The 17,110-nt window shown below is 42.2% G+C and overlaps 1 protein-coding gene and 2 long non-coding RNA genes across 4 annotated transcripts; all 3 read left to right on the top strand.

The window, feature by feature from the left end:
• The first annotated feature begins 4,668 nt into the window (after positions 1-4,668).
• On the top strand, positions 4,669-5,674 carry LOC307025066. The gene is made up of 3 exons (XR_013804053.1): positions 4,669-4,965; positions 5,067-5,141; positions 5,310-5,674. It is a non-coding gene; the product is annotated as an uncharacterized lncRNA (long non-coding RNA).
• Positions 5,675-6,478: 804 nt separating this feature from the next.
• Positions 6,479-7,514, top strand: LOC307025899. The gene is made up of 3 exons (XR_013804301.1): positions 6,479-6,591; positions 7,180-7,273; positions 7,355-7,514. It is a non-coding gene; the product is annotated as an uncharacterized lncRNA (long non-coding RNA).
• A 33-nt stretch (positions 7,515-7,547) lies between these two features.
• Positions 7,548-10,834, top strand: LOC307025700 (uncharacterized protein). 2 transcript variants are annotated; one of them, XM_079660534.1, is made up of 9 exons: positions 7,548-7,590; positions 7,808-7,922; positions 8,324-8,441; positions 8,522-8,613; positions 9,044-9,161; positions 9,259-9,360; positions 9,459-9,632; positions 10,098-10,274; positions 10,502-10,834. In XM_079660534.1, the coding sequence occupies exons 1-9, from the start codon at positions 7,574-7,576 to the stop codon at positions 10,750-10,752; spliced, it is 1,164 nt and encodes a 387-aa protein (XP_079516660.1). In that variant the 5' UTR covers positions 7,548-7,573; the 3' UTR covers positions 10,753-10,834. The 2 variants fall into 2 exon arrangements, with proteins under 2 accessions (XP_079516660.1, XP_079516661.1); XM_079660535.1 differs by having other exon boundaries at positions 10,476-10,614.
• The last annotated feature ends 6,276 nt before the right edge of the window (positions 10,835-17,110 follow it).

Below are 17,110 nucleotides of genomic sequence, written 5' to 3'. Positions count from 1 at the left end.
ACAAAGTGATGGGGAAAAGGACAAAATCGTGATTAAAGCCTTTTGCGGGACCCCAGCGAGCTCCAGACTATGTGCATTGCGTCGGGGACCCTGGAGAAAGATAAAACACATCATTTAAATACAAAAAACACCATTAAAAGTCACTTTTAGGGGCAAAAAACAGCCTCTGTCCACTTCGTTAACAAACTGATGGGGAAAAGGACAAAATCGTGATTAAAGCATTTTGCGGGACCCCAGCGAGCTCCAGACTAGTTTCATTGTGTCGGGGACCCTGGAGAAATATAAAACCCATCATTTAAATGCCAAAAACACCATTAAAAGTCACTTTTAGGGGCAAAAAACAGCCTCTGTCCACTTCGTTAACAAACTGATAGGCAAATGGACAGAAGGGGGAACACGGCCCAGCCGCTGCTCCGCTGCTCCAGACTATGTGCATTGTGTCGGGGAGCCAGGTCAAACCCCTCCATGCACACCGCCAGAACCAGAACCTCACGACCCTGGTGACCTTAAAGGTGTTTGTCTTTGTTTGTTTTTGTACTCCACATAGACAGGCAGGTGTTCAGCACCGCGGGCCCGCTGCTGCTGCTGCTGCTGCTGGAAGGTGGAACACTTTGAGTCTTTTTATTTTCTCTTTTCTCCCTGCTCCTGCACACACCTTTTGTTCCCCTCCTCTGCCTTACACATCCTCCCACGCTCGAGCACTCCTCACTCGGACTAAACCCCTCCATGCACACCGCCAGAACCAGAACCTCACGACCCTGGTGACCTTAAAGGTGTTTGTCTTTGTTTGTTTTTGTATTCCACATAGACAGGCTGGGGTTCAGCACCACGCACAGAGCCTACCCGCTACCTCCAGGGCGCATCACCACATTTTACAAGCCAGGAAAGGTGCATGGATCCTGGGTAAACATTGATTAAGTGTTTTTAAATGTGTGGAACAGTGTTTTGTCACTTTCAAAACTCTCCTGTCATTGACCGGAGAATTTGGGTCGATTTTGTATTCAATCTGGCCATTAATATTCCAGTGAGACGAAGTACGTACATTGACCGGAGTGATCCCATGTTAATGTTGTCCAAATACCGGAACATTCCCTAACCTATTTAATAGAGTTGTTTGGTGCGCTCTTTCATAAGAAAGAAACAACTATACAGAGTATACGTATGAGGACTGGGACAGCGGAATACAGTCAGTGCAAATCAAAATAATAATATAGTACAGTACAGTTCACAATGTGCAAAAGTCAGTGTGAGCCTCTCCGCTCACACAGGGTTCGAAGAGGGACGGAAAGAGCAGGGTTTAGGTTGAACGCAGGCGTTTATAAGCACCGAAACCAAGTACCGTAATTTTCGGACTCTAAGGCGCACCTGAATATAAGCCGCAGCAGCTGAATTGAATGATGTGTACATATATAAGCCACACTGGACTATAAGCCGCAGGTGTTTTAATGTTTAGATGGCTGTTTGAGGAAGCTCCCATTTATTAACATTTCAACAAACAAGTTGCATATTGGTATAACGTATTCAAGTGTTACCATTTAGTGCAATAGTAGCTACAGAACATGTACTGTGCTGTGTAAACTGTACTGTATCACATAGCGTTTCAGACACACAAACTTTTCAACTTTCAAACTTAAACGGTGCGCTCCCAGCGCACGTACCGGCAGTGATCTACAGCAGTGGTTTTCAACCAGTGGTACGGGGACAAACTGTCTCGCTCTCGTAATGTCTGTCTGTCTTGCTCTCGTTCTGTCTCTCATACCACTCTCGGTTCCACTTTTACTTTTGCGCGCTACCTGTCTCACTCTTTTCCGGCCTCCAGCTTTTCCTGCTGGAGCCCACCGCTTTAAGGTTGAGGGCGCGGACCGTCCATAGAGCCCATAGAGTTAAAGGTGGTGGGCTGTAACCTGTAAAATCCATAGATTTAGGAGGTCCCCTAGTGGCCGTTAGCTGTAAAAATCCATAGATTAGCCGCACCGTTATATAAGCCGCAGCGTCGAAAAAAGGGGAAAAAGGCGCGGCGTATAGTCCGAAAATTACGGTATACACGGGTCTCAAAACGTTGCCCTTTTGGGAACCTTCACAGGTCCTTTGGCGACCTTCCAGGATCCCGCCTACTGCAAGACAGACCAGAACCAGGTTACGACATGCTTTTAGTCAGTCACTGATTACCTGATTCCGATCAGCTGTCTGGCCTCCGGCAGAGCCCCTCCCTTCAATCCAACAGCCGGCGCCCTAACCACACCCCGCTGCCACATACCCCCACCACCTGACTCAGGCTGGTATCCCGCCGGCCGCAAGCTGACTTCCCCCCCCCCCCCCCCCCCCCCCTCCGCCGAGCGAGAGAGGAAACCAGCCACGGACATCCGGTTAACCGGCCTGTGGATCACCTTGAAGTTGAAAGGCTGTAACGCCAGATACCACCGAGTGATCCGAGCCTTGGTATCCTTCATGCGGTGGAGCCACTGGAGCGGGGCATGGTCCGACCAGAGGGTGAAAGGGCGCCCCAGATAGTACCGCAGGGCGCCGACCGCCCACTGTATGGGGAGGAATTCCTTTTCCACCGTACTGTAGTTCACCTCCCTCTGGGCGAACTTACGGCTAATGTACAGTACGGGGCGGTCAACCCCCTCTACTTGCTGGGACAAAACGGCCCCCACCCCACTGTTCGAGGCGTCGGTCTGCAACACAAAAGGGAGAGAGAAGTCAGGAGAATACAGAAGCGGTTTACCACAGAGGGCTTTTTTAACCCTCTCAAACGCCAGCTGACACCACTCCGTCCACTGGACCGGATCTGAAGCACCCTTTCGGGTCAGGTCGGTCAGGGGACTGGTCAGCTCCGGAAAGGACGGGATGAACGGCCTGTAGTAGCCGGCCAGCCCCATGAACCTCCTGACCTCTTTTCTCGTCTTGGGCAACAGGCTGAAATGGCGGTTGTTTTCTCTATCTGTGGCCGCACCTGCCCGCTGCCCAAGTGGTACCCCAGATACCGTACCTCCCTCCGTCCAACCGCACTTCTTCAGGTTGGCCGTGAGCCCCGCCTGCCTCAGGGACTCGAGCGCTGCCCCCACCTGCTGCATATGCTGCTCCCATGTCTCACTGTGAAAGATGACATCATCCAAGTAAGCAGCAGCATATGCAGAGTGGGGACGCAGCACCCGCTCCATGAGCCGCTGGAAGGTGGCTGGAGCTCCGAACAACCCGAAAGGAAGTGTGATAAATTCGTACAAACCATACGTAGTGGAGAAGGCCGTTTTTTTCTTAGACTCTGGAGAAAGGGGAATCTGCCAATAGCCCTTGGTTAAATCCAGCGTTGTGTAAAAGCGAGCAGTGCCTAGCCGATTCAGGAGTTCGTAGACCCGGGGCATTGGATAAGCATCGAATTTGGACACCTCGTTCACCCTGCGATAGTCCCAGCCTGTCCTCCTACAAAAAACGACCAAATAGGTCGATTGTTTAAGCAGTGTTGATCACGATATTACGACCCATAGCCAAGTAGCTTTCACCCTATTCATTTCTAGCAGCAGTTTATTACGACCTTTTGTCACGATCGTAATCCCGTGAACTTTAACCTTGCACATCAATAAAAGTGCGACGAGCCAAGAAGATGAAGAAGAAGAAGAAGAAGAAGAAGAATTGTTAAAGAGCGTCAGAGCTTTACAAGTGGTACATCTGATTTCTGTATTTCATTTGATTTGTTTACGCCTTTAATTAATCCTGTCGTTTTTCTACTAATCATGTTTAACCAGGATATTTCAGTTTTACGTTTTAGGGCTGCCCCGTGGCATAGGCAGTATAGGTGAATGCTTGTTGTTAGCAATAGCATGGCTGTAAAGGTTAGCGCTTAGCTTAGCGCTTAGCTTATATGCGCTAACGGATATGTATTGCAATATAAGAAGGTTCGTCTACAACAAGTTGTAGGGAGAGTTTTGTCCTTCGCACAAAAGGAGCTAAAATCTTGCCTAAAAACAAAACCCTTGGTAGCACGTGACATAACACATAACAATGGCAAAAGTATGTATATTCAGCTAACCAGACCAGGACATGATATGACCGTAAACAATGCGAAAGGAAATGGCATTTTAATAATAATAGTAATAATAGTTGACATTTACATGGCGCTTTTCATAATGCACACACTTTTTTTTTCTTCTAAATGTCACCTTACATGTTGCATTAATGATAGTTAGGGTAAGTTCAACACTTGAATATCATCAGGTCATAGTTGTTTTACTACTTTAAACATTCGCTAATTCAACTTAAGTTTTGTGAAAGCATCACATCTAGTTAAAAAGAGAAATATATTTCCCTGTAATTACTGATTTACCTGGGACTTGATTGATTTTGGTGCCTGTAGTTTTATTTTGGTAAATGCTTATTTATGAAGCAACAATTAAATTACATGGTAGCACAGCTAATCTGAGTTCATCTGTTTGGTTTTTTTCAGGTCATCTATCAATTCAATTATTTGAAGTAGCCTATTATCATAAAAAAATCAACAGTTCTTTTCAGAGCCATATTCCTCTTCCTACTCTCTTTCACCCCTCTCGTTTTCTTGTCTTTTGTTTTGTTTTTCTCCCTCCCTGTATGTCAGTTCATCCTTTGTTTGTTGTTGCCCTTTTTATCCTCACTTAAAAATGGCATCCAAGCAATTGAATGAATGGTTAGAGATAGGGAATGCCCTCGCAGATGAGTTGGCAAATAAGGCAAGTACAACATTATCCAAATATGTATTATAACATTTACTCAAATGATAAAAGACACACACATTACAAAGATGTGTGTGCAACAATTAAGGGAAATATATAATCTCTTTTATATATTTATATATTAAGATACCAAAGAAACCAAAGAAACCGAAGATACAGAAGATACCAAAGAAAATAACGCAAGGATCAAATGTTTCCTGGAGGAAGAGGGACCTGGATGGGAACATTATAGCCCAACATTGGAATAAGAATCGATCTGGTCTGTAAAATATAATCTAGTTCTAGTGTTTCATTAAGTTTTAATGTCGTTGGTCGGTCCTCAATAATGTTTCCCATATCATCGTACTTTGTTTTATGCAGTTAAACCTTCCAGCTCTCAGGACTCCCCAGAGGTCGAGGAGACACATGAGATTCCTCTACAGGTCCCAAGTCTTGGTATGCACAATGAATTCTTAAATTATCCTTCAACTTGAAATATAGGTAATTGTTTGTAGTATGCAATAGCTTTGTTCATGATACATTGTAAAGTGAAAAGCCATGTATGGAATATCTTTTTTTAATTAAACTAAATTCCATGATTTGTTTTATATTTTGTTATTTTAGACATCTTCAGACACTGAGAAACCTGTTGGGTTCTCTCACTGTCCCTGCATCATCAGAAGAAACACCCACTGCATCAACATGGACCCAAAGACAGTTGAAACGTGAACAAAAATTCAGAGCTGCAATGCCAGAGCTCCTTCATTTGAAATTGGCTGCAGAGATTGTCACTACACGTTCCTGTCTCCAATGCAAAACTGCTGATGCTGTGGTCTGGTGCTTGGACTGTGTTCCACCAGGAACTCCCTTTCTTTGTCCGGCATGTGACCCTATTATCCATGGTAAACATGTCTTCCATGACAGGGAAGCCATGTTTGATGGGTTTTACAGACCTATTCCTCCCACATCCTTAGTTGTTGTGGATGAAAGTGGCCAATATGGACTCTGTGAACAAGGTGGGTTCAAATAATGTATTACATATTCCCTTACCATGGTTTCCTAATGTGCACTACATATACACCGGCATCATTTTCACCATGTCGGAAGTTTGCTTTAACTGTTAAATGTCTCAATTTGTATTGTCTGCATGCCCTAACATGTCCTAACATGCATATGAATCTCTGAAATTGTCTCTGCTGCAGTGTGTCTGCTTCCAATTCCTCCACCATCCCAAATCTGCTTCTGTGGTCCAAGCCAAGATTTCAACATCATCCCAGGAAAGCAGACCGTGTTGGTGACTATCAATGGTTTGTTGCCACCAGAAGACGATCAAGCAGAAATACAGGATTACTATTATACTTTTGTCCTACATTGCATAGATAGCTGTCAAATTGCACATTTATATTTTTTCTCAGGTCCATACAACGTTCGTCTGCCTTCTGTGTGCTGTCCAATTTGTTCCGCCAAATGGTCCCCGAGCATAGGTGACTTGCTGGGATACAAATACTGGCCAGCAACCGACAGCTGCAAAATTATTTTTAACTTTGATGTGTTCACATCATTCGAGCAAATGAAATTAGCCAGCCCAGTATTATCCCAGCAAGTATTCATAAAAATGCTTGAACATCGATCGTTTTCCACAGGAAGGGTAAGAATAAAATGTGGTTTTCAAGATTTTTGAATACCAAACTTTTAATTAACCAAATGAATACCATTCTTGTTTCCAGACAGGCAGAATCTGTAGCGATACCTTCCACAGAGTCTTTCGGAAGTTTGCCTTCTGTAATTACAGACAAGAAGATCTGTGCCTGGTGGAGCCCTTTAAATGCCCAGCATGCACACCTGACATGCTGGCTATTGCTGTAGATGGCAATAGAAAGTATTATCGCTTCAAGAAGTCCAGAGGGTCAGTGAAATCATATTCTCATTTTAGTTGTTGTTTTATTGACTAAGCTGAATGTATTTGCTGAAATGTTTAACTTTCCCCAACTCTGCAATTTCTTTTTCCAAAGTTTGTAGACCATCAGAAAACAATAGTTGGTTTGAAATTACACATAATTATATAAATCCAATTCATAAACATTATTGTATATGACGCCTGTAAAGTTAACTCAACTTTAAAATGTTAAATGGTTGAAGTTAGTTGGATATGTTGGAGCTAAGAACCAGTTTTGGATATAATCGCTTCATGAAAAATGTATTAAATTGCCCAGGAACCTTTTTCTATGCCTTCCTCTGCCCTATTCCATGCTCATCCATATAAAGGATGAATTTTATTTTTACCTTTTTACAAGAAGTCAGTAAACTTTTCATTAATGTTAAATAATGGTGACAAAAGACTTTACACAGAATTACAGATCAAATTCACAAAGACCTTTTCCACATTTATGAAAATGTTATGGCAAAAGCAAATTGCCCACATTAAATAGAGGACACAATCAAACTTATGTATGTATGATAATGTTGCTTACAATTTCTTTCTCGAATTTCGCAGGACAGATGAACCGTCTCTATTTGATGGACTGTTCATTGCCCAGGACAGTAAAGTGTCTGCCTTTGTCGACAAAATCAGGAGCCAGATGACGATTGTAAGAATCTATTCAATCCCCTAACCCTTTATTTATTTTTCTTAGCACAGGGTTAAATGTAACAGATTGTGTCTATTTCAGAAAAGTGGTCGTGATGTTTGTGGACCGGCAACATTCACAGCTTGCAGAGAAACCTCACACAAGTCCAGGGCCAAGGTGGATGAGGAAGGCCTGCAAATAGCTGTGTGCAGACATGGCATCTTACTACAAGGCCTAAATCACTACCGTGGTGAAATATATGCCTACCCAATGTTCCTGCAGAAGAAGCTGGCTGAAGTTGCGAATGCAACATTCTTTTGTATGGATGTTGCCTGCAGGTAGTTATAACTATTGCAAAATTGGAAGTGTTTGTGGGAAACGTGTTATCTATTTAATTCTTGCACATCCAGTAGATGTAAAGCAAAAAAAGCATTCATTTGGATAAATGCTGATGTTGGTTACAAGGATTGTACTGGTAATTTTAAGGACCTGGTTTATCTTTTTACTATTATGCCATCATGCAACTGGAAAAGCTAATTAATTTTGTCATTACAGGTACTGGCCTTATTTGGAGAAGATGGCAGCAAAGTTGCCTGAGCTCCAACCACTTACAGAGATGAAACCTTTTCTCTCTGTAATGCACGCCAAGGCCCGCACAGGCAAATGCGAGGTACAGTATGCAAGTTAAACATTTGTGTCACTAGATTCAAATGTTTTAGAAATTGTAGTGCACATAAGAATATCATGTAGTATATTCTATTCAAGCCTGTGGAATAATTGTAAGAGTTACAAATGTTGACAAAATTGTTACAAAACAGACTGTCACAAGGATAGGCTTCCAAAACCCATTATGTTTATTTTAGTAAATATATCCGCACTGTAGAAATAATGAATGAACAGAGCTTCAAATAACTGCAGTTGTGACATTGTAGTTCAAAGCATAATTCCATCTCAGAACATTTTAACTTTCTGAAATTGCTCCTGACACTGATGTTAACTAAAGATGTACAGTACAAGAAATTATAATATTGAACTAAATAGCTAGATCTCATTGTTTATGATTCTGAGCAGGTGAAGTGGGGTGGCAGAAGCCAGGAAGGTGCTGGAAATACTGTCGGCGAGGAAGTGGAACAGGTTAACAGCTTCCTCTCAAGGGCAGCTCTGACAACAAAATACATGACCAAATCAGGTTGGTAGAGGAAAACAAATAGTTTTAAGTAGTGCCACATTGTAAAGCTCATATGAATTTTCATGTTTTTGTGTTTACAGCTAGAGCAGATATGATAACCGTGCTGGCTATGCAATGGAACCACAGGAAGGTGGAGAATCTCCACAAGACACTCTCAAAGAGATTTGTCAAAGTAAGACGTCCATGCTGCATTTCAAAATGTATATTAAGAATATCCGAGTTTCTTGTTGTAGTAATTTAACACCATCCTTCGCTACATGTTGTTGAATTGAATGTATTCTGCAATCATTTCATTATGATGGTGCTGCCATGGCACACTGTTCTGCCAAGAGAGTCTCTGTTCTGTTTGTTTTTAATAAAGCACTATAGGTTGATTCATCTGAATTTCTGGATAATAATAATAATAATAATAATGTTAATCCTGCTTGATCTTGAAAAAAAAGGGACACTAAGGTGATACTTGCCAACCTTGAAGAGAAGGTGTTTAGCATTTCATGTTGTTGTCTGGTCAGTTAATGTGCAAAAAGGAATTCAGTAAAAAAACAACCTTCTCAACCAACTGGAACGCATATTCACTTTTTCCTTTTAAACATTCTAAACAGACTACACAGAGAGCACAAACTGAAGTGGACAATCTTGAGAGTCTCAAGCAAGAGCTGAACATCTCCCTGGAGGACACGGAGCAGTGGGTGTTGGAGGTCAAGCAATGGGCAGCCACTGGTATGTTATATGATCACTGTGGTATAGATTTGGTTCCATATTTCCAAACATTTGGCTTCATGTTTTATGATTACACCTTGTTGTTTCTGTTTTCAAGAGAAACATGGAGCGCAGAGTAGCCAGGAGGAGCTCCAGAGAGAAATAGATGAAATTATTTATTCCCTCCGAAGAAAGAAACACGACCTATATCGACAAAATGGTATTTATTATTACGTTATCGAGAAACAATATTTGTTTCTTGTTGCTGTTGTTTGTATTATTAATATTAGTTTATTTGTATTTTGTTTTACTTTACAGACAGCAACCAAACAAGGCAACGCAAACGGAGAAGACTGACAGAGCTCAAGAAGAAACTCAGAGAGAGGATACTGCAGTACAACACCATTGATGCCTGTTCAGAGAAAATTGACACAGAAGCAGCATGCGGTCTGTCTGAGGATGTCATTCTGCCCTGGGAGGCACAAGGAGATGGTAAGAAACAACTTGTTTTTGTTTGCCCTAGATATTCCATAAATTCAGTTGAAGTACTCGAATACAATCACCAATGTAACACAGAGCTGTCAACATAGGTGTCACAAATCATCATGATCACAACAAATCATTTTGAAATAATGATATTGAAAGGTCTGTATGATGTTGCCCTATCAAGTCTTAATAGTCTAGTCTCACTGGGACAGGCACATCTATGGAAACAGTAAAACCCTTCCTGACCACCCTGAACTGCATACTAATGTTGAATCTCAAGACATACTGAATGTAATTCTGCCAACATAGACAGAATTGAAAAAGTTCAGCAAGCGGCGAGGTTGAATTTTTTTTTACCAGATTTTAAGGTTTTGGTCAATTTAAGTTAAAAAGATTGAATACAAACTGATATTATTTGTTTTATTAGCCTTACCATTGTGGTTGTTATATTTTGTGTTTTTTCCATTATAGTGGTGAACCTGCGCATAAAGAGGCGACTTTTTGACCAGGTTATGCTGGTCAGGCGTATGGAAGAGGAGAAAGTCATCATTGTGAAGGAGATGACCCAGCATTGTCAAAATCTGAGGCAGGCACTGGACAAACTGGACCACCTCCTTCATCAGACAAAAGACGACATCAGGAACCAAAGTATGTTCCACAAATACCGATTTATAACATTTGCCACTGCCCCCCTCCCAGTGTCAAATGTCTATCACTGAATAGCATCTGTAATGATTGCATTTTTTCTGAATCACAAATCTTTTTAGCTAATATACAGCCTCGGAGTTAAACATTAAAATAGCTTATATGGAACCAACATCAATACTAATTAAAAGTTGCCTTACATAGACTGTCATTTTGTCTTTTTATTTTAGTTTCTCCAAGCGATATAACAGAAGAGGGATACAGGGGACTGCACTGCTGTATTTTACACCATCAATATCTTCTGGAGCAGAAACTGAGCAGAGTCACCAGCACCTACAGCTGTATTGGCTCGGACTCGTCTTTTCTCATGATGGAGGAAGACATTGAAGACGGTAATGAGGACGACGAACAGGACGGTGATGAGGACGGTGATGAGGACAACGAACAAGACGGTGATGAGGACGGTGATGAGGACAACTAACAGGACGGTGATGAGGACAACAAACAGGACAACGAACAGGACTTAACAAGTCTATTGTGTTGTATGCATGTCAACGTATTAAAACGAGTATTACGATTGAATGGCTTGTTTATTGCCTTTTTTTTATATGATCCTGCTTTGCATTTACTATGTCTGGTATTCAACTAAATGCCATTAGCAGTTATCAGTCACCTTCAGATCCGAGTTACCTCGAGGGCCGGAGGTTCCCCACCCCTGGTATAAGGTTTTGGTGATCACCCTTATCATCATCATGTCATTTAATCATGATCTGTTTAATTAGCCAATGCTTACATCCAAAGAATGTGTCTAGACTTTACTCCTACAGACACACACTAACAATACAAATTGAGCTAAGTAATACACTCACGAGCCACTTAATTAGGTACACCTTGCTAGGATGGGTTGGACCCCCATCTGCTTTCAGAACTGCATTAAGTCTTCATGGAATAGATTAAACAAGGTACTGGAAGCATTCCTCAGAGATTTTGCTCAATATTGACCTGATCGCATCACGCAGTTGCTGCAGATTTGTCGGCTGCACATCCATGACGCAAATCTCTGGTTCACCACATCCCAATGGTGCACTGTAGGATTTGGATCTGATGACTGTGGACTGTGACATTTGAGTAAAATTCATTGTCATGTTCAAGAAACCAGTTGGAGAATATTTGAGCTTTGTGACACGGTGAGTTATCCTGCTAGAAGTAGCCATCAGAAGATTGGTACACTGTTGTCATAAAGGCATGGACATGGTCAGCACAACCCGGTATCACGGCAAGACGTGAACATGTTACGATTTACCATGATGGGAGACGTGAAGCTGTCACGATTTCGTCCCTTCAAACGTGACAATTACACAGTATTGTTAACGTGGCCCAACCAGTGGAGATATACGGAAATGCCAAGCAAATGCTACCCCGACGGTCGGTTGTTATTATTATCAATATTAATATAATAATGATTTAATTTGTAATAGTCACACTCAATTTCGCCAATTTTCTTGTTGCCCCAGCTGGTCGGCACCTCTTTTAGCAGATACAAAGGCTACATTCATTTATTAAATCGATGTGTGTGGATGTGGAATTAACGGACGTGACGTTGCACGATTGCGTTACCAGGCAACAGCTTCGGTTCATGTTAATTTATAAACTCTTCAACTCGAACCGTAATTATATTTTAAAACATTTTAGAAAGCCTCACGAAATACTTTAATGTACATTTTAATTTAAATGTGAATGAATGTGTGTAAAACAAAATACATCCGTCAAAAACAATACCGGAAACAGACGTAGGCAAGATCCTCGGTTATGGCTAGAAAGGATCCGCCTAGTGTAAATATGACGTCACGTTCTCGTTGTAACTCTCGTTGTAATCGGAGCGGCTCGGAAACACATCTACAGCAGTAACATGATGCAACATACACATTAATGCAGCAGCAATATTAATAGAGAAACATCAGACATAATAGTAAAACACTGCAAGGGAACATTTTATTGCACCAGGAGCTATCTTGGGACTTTTACTGCGACAACGTTGACTTGCCTGTGAATAAAAAATAAACCATAGTGTTGGTGATCTACAGTGTTGTCATTCTTCTTTGAACACCAGCAAGACCGCTTTTCAACAATCACACTCCCTGTCATTGACATAATTAATAGATAGTTTAGCTTCTCACCATCATTTGCTGTGACCAACTGATGTTAACGATCGTAACTGAAAGGCTGCCTGCCAAACGTAAACATTCAGCCACGTGACATTCAGCCGAACTCTCGCGAGAGTTTTACACAAGACGGATCCTTTCTTGCCATAACCAAGATCCTCAGCTCGGTGATTCATGGTTTAGCCGCAATGCACGTTGGGAAATGGTGTTTATGCGATGTGAAATCCGAAAACATTTAAAAAAAATATATATATACTTTATTCCGAGTTTGCTTGCTTTTCTCTTTGGAGCTAATCACATAACGGCATTGTAATACACGGTTCGGCTGCATTACATATTACATATCTGCCGTAGTTATCTATTTATAGAGCCCTGATGAGAAGAGTTCTATACAAACAGGAAGAACTGCCGCCAAAACTGAAAACGTGACGTGGATCACAAATATATCAGCCATTTAACAACATCTTAGATTTATTTTCACACAATATGTCTCCTTGCAATATCAACAGTAATTCGGCTGACTTTTATATTTGATCCAATTGGTAGATAGGCAGTATTTACACCATAACGGTGCACAGCTGATAGACGGGCACCTAGTGGTTAAAGCGCGTTATTGAATTTTATTATTATTATTAACTAACAGAATAAGAGACCTGACAGGTGATGGTCAGACGTTGACCTGGCTGCACAGTCACAGAGGCTGGCTGTATCAACTGTTCACACTTCACACCTGTACAAATACAAAAAAAAGTTATATGACGGATTATCCTGTTAAACGGCAGTATAATAAGTGTTGACTCACTTCCAGCTGCCAGCAGCAGCAGCAGAGAGAACATGATGATGATGACTCTCATTTCATTTAATTTCAAACCTTTATTTATACAGGTGTATCCCATTGAGATCATTGATCTCTTTTTCAAGGGAGACCTGCTCAAGTAGGTTCCACATGAAACATAAAAACATAAACAGAACAACAAAAGGACATCATACAGCATCATTTACATAACTATCCACATAAACAGGTACCAATAGCTTCCGATTGAGTAGCATCCAACCGAGCTTTAAAAACATTTAGTGGCACCAGATTGCTCAGTTTCCATTTAATTTGCAGACTATTCCAAGACAAAGGAGCTGCGCATCTAAAAGCTGTCTTCCCTAAGACAGTCCTAGCAGTTGGCACATTTAATAAAACCACAGCATTCGATCTCAGGCAGTAGCCACTTACAATTTTCCGTGAAATCAGGGAGCAGATATAAGATGGAAGTTTCCCTAACATGGTTTTGTATATAAAAATGTACCAGTGACTGAGCCTCCGTACAGTTAGTGAAAGCAAACCAGCCCTTGCATACAGGGTACAGTGATGGGTTAATGCTTTACAGTTTGTCACAAATCTCAGTGCACTGTGATACGCAGCATCTAACTTGACCAGGCAATTGGCAGGTGCATTCATATAAATCAAATCACCATAGTCCAGCACAGGTCAAAAGGTCACAGTGACTAGCCTTTTCATGGCCTCAAGCAGAGAAACAGGACTTGTTCCTGTAGAAGAAACCTAGCCTAACCCTCAGCTTTTTAAGCAGGTTATTGACATCAATCAATCAATCAATCAATCAATGTTTATTTATATAGCCCAATATCACAAATGTTACATTTGTCTCAGTGGACTTCACAGTTTGTACAGAATATCAGTATGACAATACGACACCCTCTGTCCTTAGACCCTCACATCGTACAAGGAAAAACTTCCAGAAGAAACCCCACAGTTTAAAGGGAAAAATGGGAGAAACCTCAGGGAGAGCAACAGAGGAGGGATCCCTCTCCCAGGACGGACAGACGTGCAATAGATGCCGTGTGTAAATTGAAAAGATAATACATTGGAGTTAAACATGGAGTTTAGAAATGTGAGACAATCATCCAGCCAGATACCAAGGACTCTGAGAAGACGTGAGCTCCTGATCCCCTTTAATCTCCACTGACAGTCTCTTGTGAAGGCCTTCTAACTGTATCACAATGGATATTACTGAGTTTGCATAGAACCAAACGTGTTCACGTGTGAATGTGAACATTAATAGAATATCACCTTGCATCTTCAGAGCAATCTGACTATTATAACATTAGCGTTAAGAAAGCTTAATTAAATATCTGCCACAACATAAGTAACTGGATCAAAGTAACAGTACAGTCCGCGGCATCACATCATGATGTGTCATATATTTCCTTATCTGAGTCAGCTGAGCCGTATCTGGCCGTGCAACACTGACAGTGTCACATACTGTATGCAGAAGTATTATTTTAAGCAACACATTACGAAACACTCGAGTCAAATGTAATTAAAGTCAGATCGTGTCTTAGACGGGGCATATCATAAACCTGTTAATGTACGCATTCAAACACTTTTTCTTGTACCAGCTGTATTCACCTTGCAGGTGCAGCTATGTGGCTTTTATCCTGGATAAAGTGTTTGAGTCATGGATGTTTAAAGTCTTCATATTTGTCTAATTATATAGTTGACTTTTCATTCAGGAAGTATGACGCGCTGCGCTGTCAGTATGCTTCTCCATGTTTGTGATTGGTTGAATGCTCCAAATACTACCCCTTTTATGTGAACGCGCACCTAACTAGATAGGACACGGTTGGCTTGAGCGATCCACTTGATAACCCGTGTCGTAGTGCCGTTTAGCGAGAGGGCGTATGTTTTGGATTAGGCCAACCGGCTAACTCAAACATATCCAGGTTAGGTTGAAACAGTTTCGTGGTATACCCCCCAGGTCTTGTCCTGACTGAGCACAGGCACCTGTAGCCTTGGCTGCTGTGCTCTCAGTGTTTTCTTCCTGTTCCTGCCTATTGGCGTCAGCTGATAGAGGTGTTGGTTTTATCATGTTATGCACAATATTGATTCTTCTCTCAGAACTAGCTAAATATGGGTCTGGGGTAGAGATCTTCAGAATTGGTTTGGCATATTTTGTGTCAATTCGTGGCACACAACATGTCTTGTGAATAAACCATCAGTTTGCCATCAAAGTTCCTGCTCTCCTCGTGTCTCTCTGACTCCTGTTTCCATTGCTTCAGAAGTTTCCATCGCATATGAAAGATTTTTACATGTTTGTAAATTATTTTGGTTTCAGTGTGTGTGTTTCACATGGGTGAACAGTATATTTATATGTTATGGAATGAAATACAATGTCAGATTAGGGGAAAGTTAGGGGAGTGCATTTTAATGTGTCTGGAGGTGGCGTGTTCCAAAAGTGTTTGGGTTTGTCTGCCGTGTGTGGGCTGCGTTCCATTTCAAATTGCCGCCTGTACAATGTATGCACCAGTCTGTGATATGCCGATGTGCAGGCCCGCCCCTCCATACACGCTGATCACACAGACTGCGCCTGCCTCTCGCCCTCATCTTGTGGAGGGAGCCTCATCTGATGCGCAAATGCGGCGCAATTGAGCGCGCCACAGTTTCTGCTGCAAGGCTCCACTAGCTGTAATCGGCTTGGTGTGTCCAGGGTTTACACACCACCCCCCCGTCGACGCTCGCGAGGGCCTCATCACATCACAGCCCTGCAGTGCTTGAATTGGGCCGGTACTCACCGGTACGCAGTACCGGCACTTCTGATTTTTACCCTTGTAGTACCGGCACTTCTTACTGAGTACCGGCACCTTGCCGGTACTCCGGTACTCAGTAAAATGCCGGCACTCAGCCGCCGGCAGCCGGCGGCACGTCATGACGCGTGTCAACAAATTTGCCGGCGACATCTCATGACGCATCTCTGACGCACCGCCGCGATAGACTAGAGCAGAAAATACATCACATAACGACGACGTTAGCATTTCAAAAATGTTAACGTGGCTTAATAGTGCGAAAAGACAGCGGTTGTCGCCGGACAAGGACCCGACTGCAAATACAGAAAATGCTGTGCCTGTGTCTGAAATTGTGCCTTCTCTCGTCGACCCTCCTGCTCCAAGTTCAGTAGCACTAACTCCAACAGAGCCTTCTCACCCGCTAACGTTAGCTGCTGCTGGCGTAACTACCACCAACAACACCGGGCAAAGCGATGCACCTGACTGCTGGACAAGGGACCAGGTGGACTATTTTTGCAAGATCAATGAATGGCTCATTGTTAAAGACAAAAAGCTGGGATGTCGGATATGTAAAGAGGTGAAATATTTGGGAAAACACACTGGACAAGGACTGAAACTCTCGATTGAATGGGGTGAGTGTGCAGTGTCTCATTTTGGTAGTGAGAAGTGCAAACAACAAGCTAGCCTGAGAAAAAAAAATCAAAGAACACAAAGAATCACAAGCCCATGTAAAAGCTGCTGACATACTTCAGTCTGCTTCACGTGAAGCAATTCAAAAGCAAGTGCAGTCTATGCATAGATCAGAATACGAGACCACTATCAGAGTTTTTCGAACGGCATATAAAATTGGAAAGCATAGCCGGCCATTCACGGACATGCCAATTGATTTGAACTTGCAGAAACTGAACGGGCTGAACGTGGGCAGGGTTTTGCACTCTAATAAAACCTGCGGTGAAATCATCGACCACATAGCAGATGAGCTGAAGACAAAAATGGCCAAAGACATTATAGAAAACAAAAGAAAACTCTGTGTTTTGGTCGATGAATCTGCCACTATTAGTGGTAAAACTGTGCTTGTTGTGTGTCTACGCTCAGCATTAGCTG

The sequence above is a fragment of the Notothenia rossii genome (genome assembly GCF_949606895.1).
Source record: "Notothenia rossii genome assembly, chromosome: 11".
Lineage (NCBI taxonomy): Eukaryota > Metazoa > Chordata > Actinopteri > Perciformes > Nototheniidae > Notothenia > Notothenia rossii.
This window is presented reverse-complemented; position numbering and strand designations above follow the sequence as displayed.

Excerpts from the sequence above, each read along its gene's own strand:
- LOC307025700 (XM_079660534.1), top strand. Across the intron at positions 9,361-9,458 it reads CGACCTATATCGACAAAATG|ACAGCAACCAAACAAGGCAA; the intron begins GTATTTATTATT and ends TTTACTTTACAG. Across the intron at positions 10,275-10,501 it reads AGACGACATCAGGAACCAAA|TTTCTCCAAGCGATATAACA; the intron begins GTATGTTCCACA and ends TTTTTATTTTAG.